The 258-nt window shown below is 43.4% G+C and overlaps 1 protein-coding gene across 1 annotated transcript in view; it reads left to right on the top strand.

Moving 5' to 3' along the window:
* LOC119585419 (Ig-like and fibronectin type-III domain-containing protein 1) overlaps positions 1 to 258 on the top strand; it is a gene marked incomplete in the record, with an annotated part of 121576 nt that overhangs the window by 91739 nt on the left and 29579 nt on the right. Inside the window, 1 exon segment of the mRNA XM_037934081.1 lies at positions 54 to 86. Within this exon segment, the coding sequence (XP_037790009.1) occupies positions 54 to 86 (33 nt within the window).

The raw sequence follows: 258 nt of genomic DNA, 5'->3' as shown, positions 1-258 counted from the left end.
AAAAGGACTTTGTTTGTCTTGCGCTTCTTGATCCTTATTTTATTTGCTTCCAGCTCCCACCTACAACTCTTCAATCTTCACTCAAGGCAAGTTCTCAGTTCTCATTAAACTTCTCTGTGGTTAATGTGCATGAGATGCGTCGGAAAAAAGGGTCAGCAAAATGGACCTTTGCCAAAACTCTTCTGCATGATATTCTTTTGGGGAGAAAACTCTCTCTGCCACTCTCTCCTTGCGTACTCACATGCACACGCGCACATG

Source organism: Penaeus monodon, chromosome 19, assembly GCF_015228065.2.
Source record: "Penaeus monodon isolate SGIC_2016 chromosome 19, NSTDA_Pmon_1, whole genome shotgun sequence".
Classification (NCBI taxonomy): domain Eukaryota; kingdom Metazoa; phylum Arthropoda; class Malacostraca; order Decapoda; family Penaeidae; genus Penaeus; species Penaeus monodon.
The sequence above is the reverse complement of the archived record's forward strand: the minus strand, read 5'-3'. Positions and strand labels throughout refer to the sequence as shown.